We start from the raw sequence: 18,562 nt of genomic DNA on the forward strand, positions 1-18,562 counted from the left end.
AATGGGAAGATATACTCCATGTATGCATATGTCAAAATACACTCTACCATCATGTATATATAAAAAGAATAAATAATTTTTAAAAATGTCCAATTATGGGCTGGGGATAGAGCTCAATTGGTAGAGTGCTTGCCTCAAATGCACAAGGCCCTGGGTTCAAACCCCAGCACCACCAAAAAAAAAAAAATTGTCCAGTTATTCTGAACATTTCCCACTTAGCCATACAATAATTTAAAACTTTAAGAAAAGAGACCCAAAACACAGCTGATGCTTTTTAAATATTTTTTGAACAAATAAATGAGCAGTAAGCAGTTTTCAGTTACATACCTGGAGAAGAAGGTGATACTTTAAAACACGTTGCATAGGAACCACAAGCAAATCTCGAAGAGTAAATTTCCCATTATTTGCTCTTTTGGAACATTCCTAAGGAAATGTTTTTTAAAATTGCTGTTAGTTTTCTCAAGGGAAGTCTTAAACATTAAAAGTTGCAGAGTCTATAAGAAGGACCATTATACTCTAAATATTTTGCTTTTTTTAAATAATCCTCCTCTCTAAATAATACAAGGTAGCTTTTAAAAACAAACAGAACTTATAGTATTTCAAATCAAATATGACTCAAAGAGAACTATTTTATTAATGCATATTATTTTTCTAGTGCAAAATCATATATCTCCAGGATCTTCTTCAGTTTACCCTCATAGCTCTACTTCTGCCAGTCTCCCCCAGTGGGAGACATCAAGAACAAGTCACTCGTCATCCTCTTTAAGAACTATGCTTCTAGGTCTTTAGGAATAGTCCCAATCAAAATTGTGTTTTCTCTGTCCCTTCCTCCACCTTTCTCTATGTATGCCTGTGGGTCACTTAATTTTATATATATATATATATATATATATATATATATATATATGATTATAGATAATCTCCATAATTATATAAATTTATGAATATATAGTTATATAAATTATATTTATATTTACATGTGTCTTCCCCAACATATCCTTTAAACCTTTCATATGTCCTTTACATCTATCAGAATCCAGTATTTGCTTAATAAACATTTATTGAACTGAATGAAAGAGAATATTTGAGAATACATTGGAAGATGTATTACCAGGAGCCTGAAAATTTGTGAATCTATAAGCCTATTAACTCAATGTTTTTAAAAGCCTCAGATTTTATCTTCTTAATCTCACATTAGTATTTCTTTGAAGTTTATTTAAAAATAGCATTTACTCCCTTATTCCCTTTTGACAGTAATTCTGATGCGAAGAAAAATGCTTTGAATTTGAGATGGCAAAGCATGAATTCAGGCCAAGGCTTGGTAACTTTTGGTTGTGTGGCCTTGGACAAGTTACTTTTCTGATTTTACCATTTATCACATACCTGTGGTGTCATTAAAAATAAAGTTACCATATGTCAATCAATGGAAGGGAAACTGATGTGATACAGCAATTTGTATACGGGGTAAAAGCGGGAGTTCATAATCCATGTGAATCAACCATGTAATATGATGTATTAAGAACTATGTAATGTTATGAACGACCAATAAAAAAAAAAAAAAAAAAAAAAAAGAGATTTTCAAATCCAAAAACAAAAAAAAAAAAAAAAAAAAAAAAAAATAAAGTTACAAAAACATCATTAGTAGTGAACCACCACATAAATCCAAAATCCTCATGCAACTGCACAACCTATTTCAAAGACTTTTTCAGTACATGGAAGGATTTATGTTAAGAAATACTTGCTTGCTGACATGTTCCCCGTTTGCCCACACTTAGCTTTCTTAGAACATTGGAAGATGTATTACCAGGAGCCATAGAGCAAACACCATTAATTCCAATAACCATAGTGGCTTACTGAGTGTGTTTGACTACAAAATCTTAAGCAAAATAAACTGAAACAATTTCCCAACATGTTAGCTTGTGTTTTATCAATTATTGTAATTTACTGGAAGATGTTATGATTTAGATCTACGAGTGTCCTCCCCAAAAGATCATGAGTTAGGCAATGCATTAATGTTCAGAGGTATTATGAGAGCTGTAACCTCATCATTGGATTAATCAATTGGGTTGAAATAATAATCTGAATGGACTACTGGGTAGTAACTGTAGGCAGCTGGGCAAGGCTGGAGGAGATAGGTCACTGGGGATAGGTACTTGGGACTATATCTTGTCCCTGGCTCCCATCTCTCTGCTTCCTGGCTGCTGTGAACTGAGCAATGCTCCCCCACCATGCTCTTCCAGCATGATGGTCTGCCTCACATCAAGTCTAGAGCAATGGAGTCAACCAACCATGGACTGAGATATCTAAAATTATGAGTCCAAATAGACTTTTCTTCCTCCAACTAATTATAGGCAGGCATTTTGGTTATAGTGATATGAAACTGAGTAACACAGAACAATAACAATTTCAACTCATTTCTTACTTTCTTACAGAGAGTTCTGAATCATGGGTGTCAAACAGGAGAATAACTGGGTAGGTTTTCTCTCCCCAACTACATTTTAAGCTGCTTGGAATGGATGCTGCAACTCACAGGTCATATATTATGCCATTGCAACAGTGTTAGGAGCAGAAAGTCACACATTTAAAAGCCACTATGTTATGGATGTTAGTTTAAAACTGTTAGGGGAAAATTAGTTCCTTTAAATTCTATGGCATAGGGCTGGGGATGTGGCTCAAGTGGTAGCGCACTCGCCTGGCATGCGCGAGGCACTGGGTTCGATCCTCAACACCACATAAAGATTAAAAAAAAAAAAAGATATTGTGTCCACCTAAAACTAAAAAAAAATATATTAAAAAAAATTCTATGGCATGGGTTCAAGAAGTAAAAATAACAATATTACTGGCATGAGCTACAACTAGGGGCTGGAGAATGAGGTATAAAATGCTTATTGATACTGAAAGTAAATAAAGTGTAGACATTTTTATTGAAAGCAAATAAAGGATAGAAATAGTATCTACTCACTTACATAGCCTAAAGTCAATTTTAATTGGAAGGAAGAATCAAGTTCAGGCCTCATAGGGAAAGCTAAAGAGACTCCATCACCTTTTACCCCAAGTTATTTTGGTTCCAAAGTAGAGAAGAAAAATACCAAAAAAAAAAAAAATCAATAAGAACAAAAATAACCACAAAGCAGAAGACAGGAAGAAGTCAGTGACACTAAGAACAAGGCAGCTTTTCGTCTGTCATGCTGGGGCCTACAGAAGGCAATCCCAACAGAGGACTTGTTGAAGTGGTACAGCATCTGATTAAACACTTCCAAATCAGGCCAATGGTCACATGAAGGGCAGTGGGGCCCAGAAAGGACAATTGACACCACCTGCCCCTGAGCATTTCACACTCTGTCTGAAGCCCACTTCTTCTCTAAGACTGATAGAGACTGCACCTAGAGACCCAGAGTGTGGTCAGTGGGCAGGACTTTGACACTGATTCTGAAAGAAGAAGAGCAGGCAATCCGACAAAACTGAGAAAATAATGGAAGTTTGATTGACAACCCGCTGACTCCTATCTTGAACCACAATTTTGTATCTTTATTTAAAATTTAAAAAACTAATAGCTGCTCTGCTAGAAACTACTTATATCAGTTGTAAAGTTTTGTTTTATTATGATATTTTAATTCGTATCAAGCTGGCTTATCACTAAACTTTATGAGTCTCTATTTTCTAAAGAGGAGCAAGAATCTTTCACATTAACAGTCTTGCAAGAATACTGTTGAGCAGTGATTAACCTATCTCCAGCCATAAAGGTCAACATCATCAAGGGACACTAAGAGGCAAAGAAAAAAAGATCTATGATATTGATTTAGGACAGTTACTTGGTGACCTGCTAATGTGTAAACTTCCTAAGCAATAGTTTCCTTTGTGAGAATTGAGAATTATGAAATTTTGCTGGATCTACCAAAATAGTGACAGGGTTCTGATTTGAAAATCGTCTGCCTTTTTCCCATTTGTCATTGGACCTCACTGACAAACTCAACTCAAAAGAGGAAAGGGGATGTTGAAGATGCAAAAAAGCTACACGTGGACATAGAACAGTTGACCTCATTTCTTTACCTGAAATTTAAGAAAATCAAACACAAGGAGGATATATATTTAAGATGATAATTTATGTAACAATTGTTTTTCAAAAGCTCTTTTAAAGTATAAACTCTTCTGGTGGAAAAATACATACATGATGTACAAAAACCATGACTTAACATAAATCAGCTCCCACTCTTTCTTTTGTAACCATGTGCTCTACTTCCCCCAATCAACTGGCCACATCTCAAACTTTCCTCACTCTTCCCATCAAGATACATAACTCCTCCAGAATGCCCTTATGGAATTTCAACTGCCAAAATCAACCCCACTCTTCAAGAAGCTAGCTCACACACTGCCTCTGCAGATAAACTTTCCACAATCTGTGGCCCCTGAAGTAATCTCATCTTACTCTTAGAACCCTCCAAAGCAGAGCTTATCCCAGTCTTCTCAGCCTTATCATATTTATGTTTGTCTTTTTTCTTATAAACAATATCTATGCCCTTCTTAAACTCATCTTATTCATCATCTTATTCATCCTGTACCTCTTACTACCTAGGTGAGTCTGGCAAATTACTCATCATCTCTCCAAACCTCAACTTTCTTATTAGGAAAATGAGAAACTTAATTGTACACATCTCACAAAGTCAGGGAGACCTAAGAAGATTATATAAAACACAGAAACATAAAAGTTAGATTTTGCCGGTTATTATTACTACCACATTGTTATTTTATAAAGCGATCTGTTAAATATTTTATAAAATTGACATGAAATTATATTTAGAATACATGGAATAATGTAGTGTTGCATTGGTCAGGAAGAGGAATACATTGCTTTTAAGTTGATTTTAGTTTATGTCATGAAAAAAAGAAAAAATAGACACCTCTAATTTCAGTCTGACATCTTCTTTTGTTTTAGAAATATAATCTAAATTAGAGATGGCTGACTCCACTCCACTGCAGTACTGCCCATAAATAACCAATCTGAAAAGGAAAAAGAGAGAGGAAGAAATCTGTTAGACAAAAGCAAAAAATCAGGTGGAGTGGGGGAAAGGGCATAACTTTTCATCTCTTTAAAATCACAGCTGAGGATAAGCAAAGCAACAGTAGAAATCCTTTTTAACACATAACACATATACAAAGAATGCAGGTCACTCATATTTACAGTAATAAAAAGACTCATTTTTAATTCCAAATTTGAATAAGATTAATTCCATGTACATTTTTATATCAGGTAGATTTTATGATCTGGCTTAATGACAATTAATGTCATTTGAGTAGATGTGTATATTTATAACTCAAAAAATTAAAAATTTATTGTTAAGCTATTAGAGATAAACTTGGAATGTATACTCACTCTCAAAACCATTTTATTTTTTCCATTATAAGCTCACTGCAATCACTATGACTCCACTCATTAATAAACCTCCCACTCCTTACTACTTTTTAATTAAGGAACATACATCATATAAAAAGTGGAAATGAGAGGCCTGAACTATGAGATAACTCATAACTGTTCAGAGTCTGAGTCTGTCCAGGAAGGCCATCTCTCTAATACAGATATTTTGTAAAGAAACTGTTTGGTTTACTGTCTCTTTTAACCCTCTGCCAGAAAAAAAAAAAAAAAAAAAACTACTAGTAAATTGTTAGTATTTATCTAAATGTTGATGCAAAGCAATTCATTAGCCATTTCTTAGTACTAGAAACTGTATTGCTTAACTGAGAGAATATTTACATTTTAAGTAAAATTTCTTGATATTCCAATTCTTATGAATCATTCAGGAGTTTTGTTTTGTTTGTTTCAATTCAGAAAGAGAAACTGACTTTGAAGCTAATTCTCCAAAATAGAAAATCATAAAATACTTGAGTTGGAAGAAGCATTAGGTTCCTGCTAATCTGCCCCTGATGCTCACGAATTGGGAAAAAAGAGGCTCAGAGAGTTAAAATGACTTAGTGCAAGATTACATCATTTAGTCTAGACAAGGCCAGAGGAAGAACCTCTGCCTTTTAATTTACCATACAAAAGTTAACATACATAAAAAGCTCAAACTAATACCCTGAGATCAATCGTCCCATATCCTAATACTATCTAGCTAGTACTGTAACAACTATATTTAATAGCTATTAGCCATTTTCATACTAGTCTTCACCATAATAATAAACTGATACCGACAAGGTTTTAAATTCAAGAGTTACCTTTCCTTGTAGTTAATGAAAACTTGATACAAATTCTGGTCATTTTTATTTACAATGGAATCATGAATTTCTTGCATTAAGTTCCGATGAACTTTTACAAGTTCCTTAGGGAAAAAAAAAAAAAAAAACAATGGGAAAGAAGAGTAAGAGTCAGAACCAAAAATATACCCAAATATACTGGACTTGCCACTCAGGATATGCTGAATGTTCTCAATATATAAACCTGTTACCATTAGGGAAGAGAGGAAGATTTAGAAGGGAGGAAGGCAGGGTGGAGGAGGGAGAGCAGAAGGGGAAGAGGTAAAGGAAGAAGAGGGAGAAGAAAAGGGAAATGGGGAGGGAGAAAGGAAGAGAAGGAAAGAGAGACAGGCATGGGAAATAGCAATTTCAGATCTGACTAGAAATGTCTGTGTCCTGTGAAGAAAGAAATTATCCCACTGGCTATTAAAGGATAATTTATTTCTTGTACAAAAATATGTAAAGATTTTTCATTTTTATAATTGCTGCAAATTTTTAAATAAAACTTCCCAAGTACTTAATGTTTTATTGACAGAATAAAGTAATGATTCATGTCCTTAGGACATAGAAATGTAGATTTGTACTCTGGTCAATTAGTGGTGTCCTGGTGACAAGTTAACAATAATCAGACTAAATTACTTGAAACCAGACAACTAATGGCATAAATAAGAAGCAAATGAATTATACTAGACAATTTACTAAAGCAACTCAAAAGACAGAATTCTACATTTTTCCTGATAAGCGAGTAATTTTCAACTGCCAGTAAACACATGTCACAGACAGGAAATTTGAGTCAAGGTACCAATTTTCCCTTTATCTCTTCCTTTGGACCTTGAAGCACACAGAGATGCCACAGAATGCTCTTTCTGTAGTAGGGCAATAATTAAACCTGGATGTTGGCCTTATCATGTTGTTGAGGAGCACAGTAAGGCCTTAAGGATGAGGACTGTCAATGGGTTCTAAGAATGATCACAGGTAAGTGGATTAGGATCCCTGTTTGCTAGTCTGTGCGGTTTATTTTATGCCAGATCTTGGTTTGATAAAACTGAAAGAAAATGCTCACAATGTTACAAGCCAATGAAGATGTGTTTATTTGGTCTTAATCAGGGATAAGGACAACATGCCAGAACTTATCACCTGGTGATCAGAAATACAGAACATAAGAGACTCAAAAGGGATTTTTTAATGTGGTATGAGAAAGCCTATACATGGAATCTCTTACATGTGTGTGCGTATGCACATGTACACCCATCTGTATGTGTACATATGAACTAAAAAGCAAGTTCTAGAGGTCTAACATTCTGAATCTTGCCTGACAGAACTTCATTGGATGCAGCATTTCCTTTGATTCTACATGTCTGAGCAAATATCCTTTTAAGATTCTAAGATGCCCTGAAACTTGAAATGCATGTGAAGAAAATATTTTCACATTTTTCATTAAAATAGTCCATTAAATTATAAGAAAGCTGTTTCAGATGTGAGAGCATTGGAAGCATCAAAGTCCAGAGGCTAAGGAAGTAGAGGTAGAGAGTTAGGTAGAGGTAACTGACATCCTAGGAGCAAAGGAGCACTAGAGCAGAGAGGAGTGGGATGGACAGAACCCTAGAAGACACAGAGTAGTACTAAGAATCATTTAATTACCTCGAACTACCTCCTTGTGACAGTTAGAAAGAACACATAAATCTTAATTTTCCATTCGTGTTCCTACATGCATTTTGACTAAAGATATGACATATCAGTTTTTCAAGAAAGTAAGGGCAGAAAAACTTGGGAAGCAAAAACAGGGTCAAAATTCTTAGAGAACACAGGAGAGTGTTATAATAGGAATCTGGAGCCTACTGAGAAAATGAGGATTTTACAGAAGTGCATCACAATTTTAGCTATCATATTTTTACTTACAGGAATGTTGATGAATACTGAATCAAATTCTGCTGGTGTAAGAAATCTCTTCAGTGGTGCCATGAAATACTACCAGGAGAGAAGAGGGAAGCAATAATTACCCTTAACTTTCCCTAATCAACATAACGAGTTTTTAATCAACAAACAAAAATTATTGAATTCATTTGCTAATCAGCATTATAAATACCAAAAAAGTAGAAATTATTCTCTTAAAGGTTTTATGCTTGAGATATAAAGAAATAAATACAAGCTATCATATTTGAAGTACATAATAAAAGGTTTAGACAGTAAGTACTCTGAGAAGAAAGAACACATTGGCCAAGTTGGTAAACAATGACACTGGAGATACATTTGAGGACTTATATAAAACATCCCCAAAACACACTTTGTAAAAGATTATAGACATTTGAGATCAATAATCTGTTTATGCAATTTGTACATCACTTTCCCCCCAATATGTGAGAATTTTAGTTCCAGGTCTGCCATACCTTTTTCATCCTTGGCAATCTCAGAATCTGTGCAGATGGTCCTCCCAACAGTCGAGCCTCTAATCTTACTCACAACATAAGATTATTGGCCTCTAATAATCTTATGCTCCAGTCTAGCTCAGCTCCCAAATCTCATGGTCATATCTGAACACCGTGTTTTTATCAAATAACATACATGCTTTATAGGTTAATTTCAGGAACTCACCTCTCGAATCCCTACCTCCTACTGTAACAAGAAATTGTTCAGCCCCACAGGGTCTGCTAATCCACTGGATGTCCATATCCCTCATGTCCCCACTTTCCTCCCTACCCACTTTATAATCACGAACCATCATCAGAGTTATTTCTCTGCATACTTGCTTTCCATCTTTTCTTCCATTGTGCTTTTCTAGAAAACCAAACCCTGACTTTTGTACCTATATCTAACAAATTAAGCATGAACTAGAGTGATAGTCTAATTTTAAATATGACCATGAAATTCTATGACTCCTATAATGCTACACAGTCCTGTTAAAAAACCCTGGTCGATTTAATCTCTCACTGTCCTCAACAACTCTTCCATACCTTTATCTTTTCCTAAACCTAAACCTTTCTTCCTGGTTCTCATTTTCCTAACCTCTAAATGTGAGAGTCAGCAGGAGTGGCCTCAAACCTTCTCCCTTAGAGCATGCATCCCCTGGAGTAATCTCACTTAGTTCCACAGCCTTAAATTTCACTGTGTGATGATAAAGGCCCAATGTGTTCATCAGTTCAACATTTCCCATTACTGCCAGACTCACATGTTCCTCAATACACCCCACCAGAAGTCCAAGAGGTATCACAAATTTAATATGTTCCACCGATTCACGATCCCCAACCCTTCCTTCCCCATCTCAGTAAGCATCTTTACCATTCATGCACTGGCTCAAGCCAAACCTAGTAGTCATCCTTGATCCCTCTCTTTCTTCACATCCTTTTGCCTAATCCATCACCCAATCCAGGAGACTCTACTTTTAAAATACCTTCTGAATCTGAATATCGCTTGCCAATTCTATCAATACCACCATTTTCTGTCATCATGAAAATTACAACACACATCTAATTTTTCTTTCACTTCCAGCCCTTGTTCACAAGAGCCAAAATGAGATGTTCAAGATTTTAACTGCTATTGTATCACATCTGCTTAAAATGTCCTAGCTTTTGTCCCCGTATAGGCTGCTCTCTGAACCATGCACTCCCCTTTACTCATTCTGTTGCAGCCCTGCTGGACTGCTGCTGTTCCCTGAAGCACAGTCTGAACACTCTCCCACCTGAGGGTCTCTCTCCTAGAACTCTCGTCCCTGCACATGTGCATGGCTTGTGCCTTCAATGCACTGGCTCTCAGTTTAAACACACCATCTCATCACAAAGACCTTCCATTATCATTCTCTCTACCTTCCTTCTCCCCACATTCTCCCCTTTCCCCCAACTTGTTTCTCTTGAGAGAACTTACCATCCTTATGTGCTTTCATTCTAAACCATGAGACAGAAAGTGCCAGAGTCCTGTCAGGTTGACTGCTACAGCCTCAGTGCCTAAAACAGTGCCTCTCAGATATAAAGAAATCAACAAATCTATGGAATGAATAATCTGCTTTGATATTTTTCCTTTTTCCTTTTTTAAAAGTGCTTTATTGAGACATAATTTACATATTATACAATCCGCCCATTTAAAGCATACAGCCCAACGTTTATTAGTATGTTCACACAGTTGTGCAAACATGACCACAATCAACTGTGGAACACTTTTATCAGCCAAAAGAGAAATTCTGTATCCATTAATATCTTCTTCTCTACCCTGTCCTGTCTCTCACCACCTATGCCTATTACCAACACCATGCAGCCCCAGACAATCACTTAACTACTTTCTTTCTCTGTTTTTGCCTATTCTGGACACAGTTTTTAAGATACTCCTCCTATCTAACTGTAATTCTACTTCCTTTGACCAACATCACCCTATCTCCTCCCACCCCAGCCACCTAAGCCTCTGGACAACACTGCTCTACTCCACTTCTTTGCATTCAGTGTTTCTAGATCCTACTGAGAGTGACTTCAGGTGATATTTGTCCTCCTGTGCCTGGCTTTAATGCAAAGTACAACTGAGAATTGGAAATGCACACTCACAGGCTCAGTGGAAACTGAGGGGCTCAGGTGGTAACTGTGTGAGGCAGCATTTCAGCATCGGTACCCAATGACTTACCTTTTCTATTGACTCCAAGGTTTCTGTATATTTTTCTTCTGTCTGCTTAATCTCTGCTAGGCAACAGCTTCGTATATCATTTTCTGGACATTTCTGCAGTTAAAATGATAAAACTAAAATTACTTAATCAAACACATGTATAAATCTATCTGGTAGCAGATACAAAGAGATGAAAATCATTGCATTTCCATCTAATAAAACACACAACTGAAAGACGTACTTAACTATATTCGAGACACGTTTGGTGTGTTTAATTTTAAACAATGTAAATGAAAAAGTTCTAGGTGATTAAAAATAAGTCTCTGAATTTAGACATTCTCTTCAAATTAACACATCTCTTTCATTAAAAATGTTAATGAATCTGGAAACGGTATAACAGTTCCTTTAATACACAGCATATTTCACATGTGCTACAGAAATAAATATAAAAATACTTAAAAGATATTTAGTAAGTAAAACCTTCAAATATTTCTTCCAAGCATTAACATCTTAGTGCTTGGCTCTCTTACTAAGTGTTTAGGATTAAAGTTGGCAGAGCACAGTACTAAGATCAAAGATTTGGGGATAAGATGGAATTAGGTTCAAATACCTGTTTTATTGTTATTAGCTTTATAACTCTGAACAAGTTACAAATTTCTCTGTGGCTCTGTTTTCTCTTTTGTAAAATAGAGAAAATTACAGGGAGTTCTAATGAGATAAATGATGTGAAGCACTTGGAGCTTTGCCAGGCACTTAAGAAGGACCCTAAACATCTAAATTATTACTCCTGTTAACCCTGTCCCATATAAACCACACAGCACTGTCAGGTGAGGGATGACTGTCCCCAGGGGTGTCACTGAAGAATCTGCTGGCATCAAAGCAGTTAACAATTACAGTAGGTACAGATGATACTGTGACCTAAAATTACTCTGGAAATGAACTAGAGGTGGCATCCACTCCTGCAGTGAGTTAAAACACACATTTTGATATTTCCCGAACATAGGCCTTGTGACTTGTCTCCACCCCACAGAAGCTCCCCAGTGAGGCTCTGGGCAGCCCACCAGCCCTGTGCAATAGGCCAGAGCAAAAAACTGAGTGTTAATAAAAGCCTAAGTAACTGACTTGTTAAAATCTCAAACTATCCATAAGAAGATAACTCAAAGAAATTCTTACTTGAGTGTTCTAGATAGAGTCAGGCAGATAAAACTTTGAGGGTCCAGATACACTGGGCATGACAGTATCTATAACTAAGTTTACAAAGTAGTATAAGAAAGCAAGGACATTTATAATGAAACAAAAGGGGAAGATACCTCATAATACAACCTAACAAATGGGAAGAAATATCCTTTAACATATATTTTATCTTACATTAAATTTAAAGGAAAAAATTTACCTGCTTTGTAAGAGAAGATTTACTTTCATAACAGTATAATTTCATGATTCACTGAAATTACTTTCTATTGCGACTGTGCCATTATGTAGCTGACTGGCATGTCATTTACCTCTCAGACTTGGCTTCTTTACTGGTAAAATGAAAGGATTAGACTAAAGATTTCCTACGGTTATTATGAGCAATAAAATGTCATGCTTATGGCTTCAAATGCAGGAATAAGTCACAGTTACATAGATAGGTTTTATAGTTACACAATCGCCTACTTATAAGGAAGTTAAAACAAACAAAGAATATTCCAGCAGAGGTTACATAATCATTACATTACTTAGTCTTACAAGTAATCACTTTCCTAATAAAACACTCAAGAGTAATTTAAGAAACAAGTAAAAATCCTACAGGTTGATGGGCTTCCTCTGCTTTCATTAAGTCCTCATAGACTTCTCCACCTTCATCTTCCCCATAAACACAGTCATAGAGATCTTCTTCATCTTGTACTCGGGTTTCACTAAAACAAAGGACACCACGTAAAGGTCATTTTCCATTATGCAGTAAATGCAATAGCTAGAAATAGCCTACTGGGGTTTGGTAAAAAAAAAAATAGATTAAAAGTTTTCTACTGGTTGTAGTATAAAATGCAGAGAGAAAAATGGAATCAGTGGAAAGCCTCAAAAGGCTCACATTAGAGCTTGGTCCCTGCTAACAAGAATGATGACAACAGAATTCAACAGTGAGGGTGGCAGCAGCTGACATTTACTAGTTAGTCACTCTGTGTAAGCTCACAGGTGATCATTCTGCAGATCTTGTCTCACCCTATTCTTCCGGCATTAGCTGTCTTATTAGATATGCCTTATTATTTGATTCATTAAAGAGAAAGTTGCGAGACCAAAAAGTTATTTGAATTGCCAGAGATAACACAGCTAATCTACAGCAGAGCAATGATTTGAAAGCAAGTCTGGCTCACTTTTGTATTAACCACTCCATCACACAGTGTCCCCACTTTTCTCATGTTTGGAGACCTCAGTTTCATTACCCATATTAAAGGGTATAAAATGGAGAGAGCTGAAGAGTTAGGAGTATCTAATATGTTGAAAGTGCTCTGTTAACAGCATTCATTTCTTCAAGGTTATTACCATTATCTAAGCCAGTGATTTTCAAACCAGCCCACTCAGAGAGTACCTCTGATCCCCGTTCACCCAGATTCTGCTTTAATCTATTCACATTTCTTTAAGTGGGGAAGGGCACGATCTTTAAAATCATCTAAGATCTGTTAAAAAAAAACACTTAAAATCTGCTGGTCTTCTGGCAGTTAAAAATAATACCCATTTTTCAAGCTTCCATGAACACTTACACAGTGATTGACAGGTCCATCTACCCCAAGCCCCTCAGATGAGACTGAACCCACTCCTCAGTCAAGGTGCTCTAACCACTGCATGTTCCTCTACTACCTGGAAGTTTTTCCTTCCAGTTCAAGACTTCTGTAAATGCCTCTACCAGCTAATTTTCCCAAAGATTGAGAAGAACCAATATAGAGATGTTGGAAGAAGCATTAATGAGAAAGAAATTCAACTCCTTTAATACCACCAGCCCTGAGTACCTCTCCTGGGCTTGTGCAGATAGAATGTTAAAAATGATATAACAAAAATAAAAACACTGTAACTATAAATGTCAGTCTACAACTTGGAACATTTTTCAATGGAAGTATAACCACAAAGCGGTTTATGTTTGTCATGAAGGATTATTTGAGGGTATTTGACAGGAATAAACTGTCAAACATGTACAGAAAAGGAAGGTATATTAAGTGAGAGAGATTTGGTGGTAACAGAAGTTTCAGAGAATTCTGCTCTGAGAAAAATTCATTCCAGAGTCACTTGTCCACCCACCTACCCACCCATCCATCCATCCAACAGACATTTACTAAGAACTGCCTGAGTATCAGGCTCTTTAGTGCTCAAAATGTACAGATCAAGAACCTGCCTGTTACCTAGCATGGAGAATAGCACATAAATACACAATTCTGTGTGCAATGATAGAGACAAGTGTATAATACTGGAGCATACAAAGGAGTAAAAATAACTCTCACTAAAGAGATCAGAGGAAGGCTTCACAGAAGATATAACATCTGAGCTGCGTCTTGAATATATTTATCAGTTTATTCAATAGATATTTTCTGTGAAAATATTGTGTTCCCAGACATACAGCTGCAGACCAGGGAGACCAAGTTTAGTTCTCATGGAACTTAAAACCCAGTGGGGTGACACATGCCCCCACTGAATAAAAAGAGGGGAAGAGCATTCCAGAAAAAAAAAAGACACTAACAAGGGCAAAAGAAGAGTAATCAGCCTGACCATGCCTGGATTAGCACCCCATTCACTGTGTCCAGGCAAGCAGGGAAGGCTACTGGAGGGACAGGAGAGCCAGGCACTCTGTGAATTCAACCTCCCACTGCACATCTGGGAACCCACAGGGAGTTATTTAGATGAGGGTCTCCTGGAGGGACAAGAGACAGACAGGGAGATCAGTAAGGCAAGGTGCGACCTACTGTGAGTGAGAGAGTCTTAACTAGGGTAGGGCAGGTGAGAGGGACACAGAGAACAGGAGACAGTAAAACAGATTCCGTGATCCGTGAGAATTTCAGAGGGGAAAGAGTGAAGGATGCCACTCAGCTTCTGCTTTGGAAATCTGAGGAAATGGCAGGCCAGGCTGGGGCAGTTCCACTATTTCTACAACAGCGGCTATCCTGGCTGGTACTCTGGCCAGGGAACAGTGGGGGCAGTTAAGTGGGTTTGAGCATTTTCTGTACACAACAAAGGACAGGAAGGGCTGGTGAGAGCACAAGGGATAAGAAACAATGAAAGCACGGGTTCTGCATGGCGGGTTCTGTTCAGAAGGAAAATGAACTGTGAAATCTATTCTCCCACTCTCAGGCCCAGTGCTCCTGCTTTGCCTCCTAACGCCAGCCCAAACACACTCAGTCTTGTGTGGAAACACCAGTGAGCAGAACAAGATGAGGGAAGGCTACAAAATTAATAGGTATCAGTGACCTTCAGTGGAGTTTTTAAAAGAACAACATCATCACACAGTGCCAGAAATAATGCATTCTTCCAAATGCTTTAAAGAATCTGATTCTAGGATCAAGAATCTTACAGGGACCTAATGAAGATAGCATCTATCATACTTCATGTCGGAGTTCTTGGAAGTTTTAAGGGAAGATAAGAAAGTACGCTTACTAGCTAAAGTATGGGACTTCAAGGCCAAGGAAGAGCTGCTGGCCACAATTCGTCTGGCTCCAGGCAGCTCTTGCCTCTTCTGCTCTCCTGCTAAAAGCTTTAGAGGGTCCTGTCAGGAAGCATCCATGAGTCAGTGCAATGACTAAGAAACCTCCAGGCCCGAAGAATGGCCTGGTTTTTAAATCCAAGGTCTGCTATTTGCTAGTGCTATTACCTCCAGCAAGTTACTTAGCTTTTCAAATTTTGGTTTTCCTCATTTGAAAACTGTAATAACAGTAGACACCTAAAAACATGGTGGTATTACAGGACACTGATAGTGCATACAAACAAGCTAGCACACACAAGGATACTTGGCTAACTTTTATTACAAAAGTTAGACAGCCCAGGCCTGCACCACAATGCCTGGTAAACAGTAGATGCTGAATGCAGTTTTGGCTTATTCATTCATTTATGGAAGACCTGCTATAAACCAGACACTGCTCTAAGTTCCAAGAAAATAGCCACAGAGTGAAATCTCTGATCTCAGACAGTTAACCTTCTAATGAGGACAGACAATAAATGAAGCCAGCCAACATTGTGTCAAGTAGTTGCAAGAGCTATGAAAATGCAGAGCAAGGTGAGGGGGTGGTGGCGATTTTACACAGGGTCATCGGAAAAGGTCTCCATGTAGAGGGATGCCTGGGCAAAGACATGAGTAGTGAGGGAAACTGTCATACGGTCAGAAAAAAATGGCAAGCATAAACCTCCTAAGCCAGAACACGCTCGGTGTGTTGGATGCATGAATGGATGGATTTCCACAGATGTATCAATCTCTCTTGGAGCATAGTCTGTTTCTTTAAATTCTTTGCAAGTAGGCCCTATGTACATCATCGGTTCTTTGTGGAGTGAGGATCATGTTGTATATTTATTTGTAATCTTCCCAAGTCACTCAAACAGGAGAAGAAACTCAGCTGCGAAAACATTCTTCCTCTCTGGACTACTAAAGAACAAAGCCTGAGAAGAGTCTCTGTGCAGAACCAACGCCACCTGCTGAACCATCCCTGAACAAGGCCAGCTCCCACCTGGGTTGTCCTGGCCTTGCACTCACAAGGCACATACTATCTGTCCTACAACTCTAGTCATCGATTCGATTTATTTTTAATCGTTGCCAACCGTCTAATTTCAGTTTTATCTACGACTCTACTATGCCTCTGAGAAACTTCCAAATTTTTTCTTCTTTGCAATATGTTTCTTTACTTTTCACAGGGATATGGGAACTAAAAATCAGTGGGAGTATGTTTCTTATGAAGCTTTCCACCACCAGTTTAAGGTCATTTCTTACATGGCTTCATCATTAAGTCCCCTTTGCCCTTCAGAGAGCTTACTGAACATTCACAGTTAAGACCCAGGCTGGACCAAAACATGGTCATGGTTTTATTTTGCTGAAAATGTTCAACATACTCTATTAAGTCAGGAAGGCCTTTGTAGATGTCTTCATCATTAACGCTTTCTTCTGTTGGGAAGGGCCTAGAAAGGGGGAGAAACACAGGTGAATGAGCAACCCCAAGGTGAGCATTTACTACTCACTAAATATTAAAGTGTATCTGCTACAAAATGGTCAGATGGGTCATCCTGCCCCATGTCTCCCAAGGTCTAGAGCTTCGGCCAAAGTGCCTGCTGAGTGCTGTGCCTGGGGTGTCCCAGGATGGCTGCAACACCTGTGACCCCAAATCATCTGCAGCCTTTACAGCTGGCTTCCACAGACACATGTGCAATTGGGGGCCTACTGAAATGCTGGTCTAATCCCCCACCCACCACATCCCTGCAGGGCACCCCATAGCACCCACAGAGTTCTCACTCACAGGTTAAACACCCTCTCTTTTCAGCTATAAGATACTAGTATAGCATTATGTAAAAATGTGGATGTGTAACTGATGTGATTCTGCAATCTGTATTTGGGGTAAAAATGGGAGTTCATAACTCACTTGAAGCTAATGTATGAAATATGATATGTCAAGAGCTTTGTAAGGTTTTGAACAACCAATAAAAAAAAAAAAGATCTGACCTGACAAATAATATTGTAACACCATCCTTCCAAGGACCCAGTTCACTAGGATAGATGAAAATGATCACAAGACAAAAGCATTCTTCCCTTCATCTCTAATTCCTGGCTTTGACATGTTTTTCTACTCTGATTTTAAGGTAATTAAGTTATATTTTTTAAATTTTCATTTCTTTGGACAAATAAGTCAATCAGATTTATCAGAGGGAATAGGATGTTTGTCCCCTGATTAGTAAAATCATACTTTATCTCCTATTCCTAATATTTGGCTTCCCTGTTTGCCTCATCATACTATGTATTTGTTATAATAAAAATATAGTGCCCTACTTTTATGCCTAACAAAGCCACAGTAATTATACTCCAGGACTGAAAAGTTTATTTTTTCTTACAAGACAGCTAGCACATTATGTGTTTCATAAAAGCAAGAGAAGTCATCAAAATAATAAATGTTTTAAATAATTACTAGTTATTTTGAAAAGCAGATATTCACATGAGATTCTGGATAAATACTTAAGATATTTAAGGAAACTGTTTTTCAAACAAATCAATGTGCAAGAAACAGCAAAGTTTCAAAATCATTATTTTTATAAATTCAGGCACATTTAATTATGCTTTTAGGGCAATACAAGTCCATTACAGAAAATATAGATAAGCAAAATTAAAAATACTTCTGACATATGCCCTTCCAGAATAAAAAATACAAACATAAATAAAAATGGGATATTCTTAAAAATCCACTTTCATATAACAACATAAAGTGCATGTCAATATAGGAAGATAATCATGTATTGAAGAGCAAATTAGGAGGAGCTAAAGAACTATGCAGCCTACAGATCACTTCTGAACAAAATCTAGGCCCATTTCTGAGAAAGAGTCTGTAAAGTGCTCTCCCTGGGGCCACTGTGCTTGATATCTAGGGACTGGGCTGCCTGGCCAGTGCTGAGCACTCCTGTAGGGTATGCTCTCTCCCTTAGCATCCAAAGATGAGCTGGACATCAAAAAATGGAAGCAACAGGGGCAGAAATACAGACTCAGAGTCCCATGTTGAATGCAGACTGAAATAAGGAGCCCTGAGGAAATAAGGTCCAAAAC

General features: G+C 37.4%; 1 protein-coding gene across 1 annotated transcript in view; it reads right to left on the reverse strand.

Annotated features, from left to right (window-relative positions):
• The window catches only part of Vav3 (vav guanine nucleotide exchange factor 3), a 357,495-nt gene that overhangs the window by 177,222 nt on the left and 161,711 nt on the right, over positions 1-18,562 (reverse strand). The window contains exons 4-10 of the mRNA XM_077791577.1: positions 16,870-16,935; positions 12,599-12,707; positions 10,831-10,923; positions 8,128-8,196; positions 6,211-6,314; positions 4,899-4,998; positions 328-423 (exon numbers count right to left, since the gene is read on the reverse strand). Coding sequence (XP_077647703.1) covers positions 328-423; positions 4,899-4,998; positions 6,211-6,314; positions 8,128-8,196; positions 10,831-10,923; positions 12,599-12,707; positions 16,870-16,935 — 637 coding nt within the window. The remainder of the gene's footprint in view (positions 1-327; positions 424-4,898; positions 4,999-6,210; positions 6,315-8,127; positions 8,197-10,830; positions 10,924-12,598; positions 12,708-16,869; positions 16,936-18,562) is intronic.

The sequence above is a fragment of the Urocitellus parryii genome, chromosome 11 (assembly GCF_045843805.1).
Source record: "Urocitellus parryii isolate mUroPar1 chromosome 11, mUroPar1.hap1, whole genome shotgun sequence".
NCBI classification, from domain to species: domain Eukaryota; kingdom Metazoa; phylum Chordata; class Mammalia; order Rodentia; family Sciuridae; genus Urocitellus; species Urocitellus parryii.